The 5,834-nt window shown below is 34.8% G+C and overlaps 1 protein-coding gene and 1 long non-coding RNA gene across 2 annotated transcripts; one reads left to right on the top strand and one right to left on the bottom strand.

Annotated features, from left to right (window-relative positions):
- Positions 1–3,618: 3,618 nt before the first annotated feature.
- Positions 3,619–4,300, top strand: LOC134238796 (uncharacterized). The gene is made up of 2 exons (XR_009986089.1): positions 3,619–3,858; positions 4,202–4,300. It is a non-coding gene; the product is annotated as an uncharacterized LOC134238796 (long non-coding RNA).
- Positions 4,301–4,570: 270 nt separating this feature from the next.
- Positions 4,571–5,763, bottom strand: LOC134238795 (E3 ubiquitin-protein ligase HERC2-like; the record flags this gene model as incomplete). The annotated part of the gene is made up of 3 exons (XM_062720909.1): positions 4,571–4,813; positions 5,295–5,485; positions 5,624–5,763. Coding segments are annotated over 3 exons (574 nt in total), but the record flags the coding sequence as incomplete, so codon positions are not given.
- Between the last annotated feature and the right edge of the window lie 71 nt (positions 5,764–5,834).

Genomic DNA, 5,834 nt, shown 5'->3' with positions numbered 1-5,834 from the left:
TTCTCCAATAAGCATATATGCTTTTTAGCAAAATATATCCCCCCATAAATGCAAATTTGATAAGATACAATGAAGCGCATTGAAGTGGTAAAATTTTCTGTTTGGACGAAATGTTCTGAGTCATGTTTTGAACGTCAATTACAACATACCCTCGTAATGACATGCCCATATTTTTAGCATACATGTTAACCTATTGTGATGAAAAAGAGGGAGATTCAGACCTCAAAAGCGGTAGCATTGCGCGCGTGTTGTTTAACGCTTGGATTATCGATATCTTTCATGTAATATACATGTATATTATAAGCCTTAAATGAAATCAGGTAACCACACTAATTAATCTTAAATATCAACAGCAAAGAAGAAGACAGAAACACCTTAAGTTTGACATAAATTGTACAAATTCAATTATTTTTCATGCTCATCATTTTGCTTGGATTGGCTGCTTTACTTAGCCTTTTGAAGAGAGATCTTTGCTGAAATAGCCTAGAAGCAATAATTCTGAATGTTCATTCAGTTTTTAAACAAAACAAATGATGGCATGGTTTAATCCAGAGATCTAAAACAAGTTCGTATCTTTCGTTATATAAATCAGATTTCCCGCGATCATCGAAAACGAAAGTAGAGATATGCCACATGGCTTGGTCAATCGAGTGATTTCTATTGACTTTATTGATAAAGTTGTGAGCTTCTGTGCTTTTAAAGACGATGTCAAATGTTTTCATCTCATTCTTAAAAGCTGTATCTCCTTTTTCATGGCAGGGATGTTGATTAATTTATCGTAACCAATGTAATCACTGGTAGTCTTATGTTGTTGTCGTTGTCAAATCCGTGCTTGAAATCTATGTACAAAAAAAGCGTTTGTATGATTCCGAGTCAAATCACGCGATATCTAGCGAGATTTTATGAGAGTGGCTTCAAAAATGGATACCCAAGCGAACCAAAAATACTTTAGACGCAGCTTTTGTAGAAAAGCGGTAGATTTCTGAATTAAATCGGTAGGCGGGAGATGGAGTGAAAAAGCGGTAGACTCCCGCCTAAATCGGGAGAGTTAACATGTATGTTTTTAGAAACAAGAAAGAAATATTCGTCATAATGTTTTAGGACACCCCAATCTTCGCGACAAGCAATATGAGTTACACTGAAATGGAGCTTGAAAAAATAAGAAGAGAGAGTTAGAGACTCCCCGCTTTTGTAAAACATAAATTGCAACAAATATGTACATATTTTTTAACTTATCATGTCTATTGAAGTTACAGTGAGGTTGCCGTTATCGAATCACTTAGTAAATTTGCTTGGATATTTCGTACCTGAGTTTGAGTTAAATTCATTTTACAACATTGTTTGGTGGTACTATGTTTTACTTATAACATCATATATATTTCCCCAATAACCACTGATTAAATAAAAAATTATCGCTGTACTTGTGTTAACGATGTTTTCTCCTTTACCGGATCATTTTCTCCATTACCGAATCACGTGACATAAAGCTGATTATTCTGGTTCGGGACCGTGTAAATTTAAAAATACCCTTATTACGTAACGTTTTACTATGCCTTAAAATATTTCAAACCCCACCCACCACCCAAAAAAGTAGAAAAGCTAGGAATTTTTTGAGTTGTTTGCATCCGACAATTAATGTAAAAACAACAGCAATGAAATCATAGGGAAAACAAATGACTAGTTGATATAAGAGGACGTAAAAACTTATATGTGCATGATGAACTGCAAACAGCCGAAGAATTAATTTTTGATTCAAAAATTGTACTCATTGAGCTACCACACCCCCTCCCCATAATTTTGTCGCTATTTAGATAGAAAATATATCGCTAGATATATGATTGTGCCCCCTCAAAAAAAAAAAAAACAAACAACGTCAGATGACCTTTTTATGCTTGATTAATTGATTGTCAAGGAATTTTGGTGGTTGATAGTGCCTCCTCAGCTGAAAATGTATGGCTCTGCACCCCCACCCCCCCCCCTTACCTACCAACTGAAATTGCTTCCTACGAGCCTGGCTTCAGAGATACCTAAAGCTGAAAGGAACAATTATATTTTCAAAATGTCGAGACCCAACACCTAAATTTCCTCCAATGAGCAGAGACAACTTTACAAATAATGATGTTGGGATTCATTTGCTGGATTTCTCTATTCCAATACCCACAGTAGACTAAACACCAGTATTCCGATTTATTAAATACTGGAGGTTGTCCTTTCACTTAAGACAGCTCATTCTCCTCTAGCTGCTTTCATAGTGCTCTTTCTCCCTTTTACGTGAAGACAGTGGTGGCATATATTCCATATAGGCAAAAGGCTGCAGTCTGCATATCATTTTCTCAATATATAATTTAAATCATATGTTTACTAACTAGTATATGTTGAAAAAAAGGGGGGGGGGGTATCATAATACTCTGTTTATAATTTATTTAGCTTGATGTTGAATTGAAAAAGTATTGTTAGCAATATGCATTTTATATTATACGAGCTTGATATTGATCATGACAAGAAATAAAAATTTATTATTGGAAATAATTTTTTAGGGAATAGGAAAACTGCAAACGGGGTATTGTTGGAAATAATGATTTAGTAGGGAAGTTTAAATTGCAAAGGGATAAATAAATAAAATTTCTAAATCTTAATTTTGTTTGGTGATCATGACGATTTTTATTTGGCTATCGTCGATGTCTTCACATTAGCTTACATGCACATATACCACCGGGAGACATTATCGAATCCACATGCTCTGTACTTCTTACTGATTTTGACTGCTGATTTTGTTTATGTGTATTTTAACCACCTTTATTGTTTGTACGCTTTTGGTAGACATCTTCTGTTTTTTGTTTTTTTTTTTACTGTAACTGGTGTGCAAAAAACCGCATACGAAAAATTATAATTTGGACAGGATCCCTGCATCTCATATTTCTTGAAACAGTGATTCGTTATTGGAAACCTAAGTACCCCCAACTTTAAAGCGAATACTATTAATTTCTGATTTAGAAATTGTATGACGCTTTCAGTGCTTTTAGACACATAATTTTATTAAACATCTGCACCAAATTTGTTTACCTAGACTGTACGATTCACATTGGAGCGGTACCGAAAAGTGAAAGTAGTCTGCTTGCATATACGCTTCTGGTCAGCGTCACAAAAAAGCTTGTTCATGTGTATTTAAAAATTAGGACATTAAACGAGTTGAATTTAATAATTTCATGATATATGATAAAAGCAAGAATAATTCAGCATGACAGGGTAGGTTAAGCTAAGTATTGGACTTTGATAAGAAAAATACAGAATCTTCATCTGAAAGTGATTCGTTAACGGGTGCGATTCGTTATTGGCAACCTCACTGTACGACAACAAATGTTTCGGTCGAACATGTGTTTACTCGGTGTTTATTTAGACCATCAATTTGATTGGCTATTATATTTATGGAAAACCTGTTCTACAGGTATTCGAATAAACAAATTGACAGTTTTATCCATTTCTAAAGAAATGGGCGTGTCATAAGATGACAATAAACATTCTAACAATAGCTCAACACGTTCCATTCGAACGGAAAATTTTACCACTTCAATGCGCTTCATTGTAGGGCATATGTATTATCTTCCCATCGACTAGAGGATACTCTGTTCTCGATTTGTATACACTTGAATGAATGGTTATACCCGGTGAAATTTCGCATGACCCAAACGTTTGATCACCATTGATTGTCAGCTGTTTACAAGTAGGGGAAACGTGCAGGTTTTAGACGAAGTGTGCATTTGGTTATAGGAATTTCTTTTACCGCTTTTGGCCATTTACCATCTTAACTTGTTTTGTTATATATAGCACTGGATAACACATGCAAGTTGGATAAAAACTGTAAGTAAATCTACCTTTCTCAATACCTTGAATTCACTAAATACATGTCTTTGTCATTGACTGGCAATGCGATGATTTTTGCTTAAACTCATTGAAAAACAATACATGTACAATACAAACTTCTTTCAATGTCCTTGCGTGACATTTGTTTAATACTTGTGCAAGTAGAGTTTATTTGAAGTTTATATATAAAAAAAAACAGTACCAAGATATTTGAGTCCACTCTTAAAGCGGATCTCTCACACCTGATTTTTTGTGATGTTTATAAATTTTTGACAGTTTTTCAATTTTTTTCAAATTCTTTTTTTATTGTTTTTACATATTACATTATATACCTTTTCAGATATTGAAGAGGATCCAACCAGCTATTCTCAAGAAAATGCTGTTTTAGTTTTTCTTTTGTCTATTTTTGTAAATTTAAATAAAAATTATGTTGATTTTATTTTTATCTTTATTGGTTATTATTTCAATATTTTATAGCACTAAACTCTGAAGAGAAATTTAAAGCACTGGGCTTTTAAAAATATAGATAGGAGGGATTTTAACAAAATAAATAAAATATTTCAAATATTTCTAAAAAAATAAATTGAAGTACTTTGGATCCTTATGTTATCGGATATGGGGCCTATTAATAGAAACAAATGCATGCAACAAAAATGAGTTATACTTTACAGGTGTAGAGATCCTCCTTAAAAAGATAAAGAGTTGAATTTTATTTAATATTTTTTTTTTGTAGAAATTGAAACTCAAGACTCACGTCATTAAGGTCCTGTAGAAGTGTCACGATAGACTCGGATGATGTGATATTGACTGCACGGATTTCTCTCATGGAGTTTAGTGTATCTCCTGCACTGATCACCACCAAACTTGGCATGTAGCTGGAGTCAGAAGGCTCCACTTTCATGTAGAGTCGATGTAAAAGGATGTCTGGCTGCATCTCCAGTCGGATCCAGTGCTAACAAAGAGGAAATATAACATGATTTATCTGTTCATATGACTGCTTTTATCCCAAATTTTAGAATAATTTATAAAATGAATGTGACATTTTTGTTTAACATTTTGCTAGGTTTCCTCAGGTGGAAACACATAAATTTGTGCAGTGTTGCATACATGTAAAAGTACAAGACCGCAGTAAGAGTGTGATCTGAAGTAAAAAGCAACTCTTCTTTGTATAATGCTCACTTTTCTCACAACACTTACCCTCTAACCTCCCCAAATTCTGCCAATAGCCTTGTTCCCAGTGATAGGTCTACAAGCCTGGCCTTAACATCTTAACCTCTTACCTTGTTATGTGACCCTGAACTTCATCAATATTCAGTGTATTCATTGATGAGTCTGTGACCTTGATCTTACCCCCATAACTCTGCCATGACCTTAAACTCTGCAAAGAGTCATTGATAAGTCTGTGACCCTGATCTGACCCTCTAACCTCTCACCTTGCCCTGTGACCCTGAACTCTGCCAGTAGCCATTGTTTCCATTGATGAGTCTGTGAGCCTGATTTTCTCGCGATGACACAGTGATGGCCTTGACACAGGTGTGCCAGTCATCAATGGTGGATCTGGAGGACATGACCCCAAACTTTCTCCTCTGTTTGCCTGCCTTACCAGCAAAAGACGGCTCACAATCTACAGAACAGACAATTCAGATGACATCCTTTTGACCCACCATGCAACCCGTGAAGCTCTCATGATAAACTCTACTCTCTTTATTTTCTGCTCATCTTAAACAAAAAATGATCTTATATTACTTTCAAAGATTCTTACCTGGTTCCGATATTTTGATGAAGACATGACTGTGTTTGTGTTTCTTGATTCGGAAGCAGTTTTCACACATGTCATAACTGGGACATTTTTGACATTTGTACCTGGGGCCCACTATGGGGAACAGTTCACATTCATCACATCTAAAAAGAAGACAGTTCCAATGAACTTATCCAGCATTTCAAAATCAGTACAATAAATTGATCTTTGGCAT

The sequence above is a fragment of the Saccostrea cucullata genome, unplaced genomic scaffold, assembly GCF_032062105.1.
Source record: "Saccostrea cucullata isolate Sc308-1 unplaced genomic scaffold, CSIRO_AGI_Scuc_v1 ctg22482, whole genome shotgun sequence".
Taxonomy (NCBI): domain Eukaryota; kingdom Metazoa; phylum Mollusca; class Bivalvia; order Ostreida; family Ostreidae; genus Saccostrea; species Saccostrea cuccullata.
This window is presented reverse-complemented; position numbering and strand designations above follow the sequence as displayed.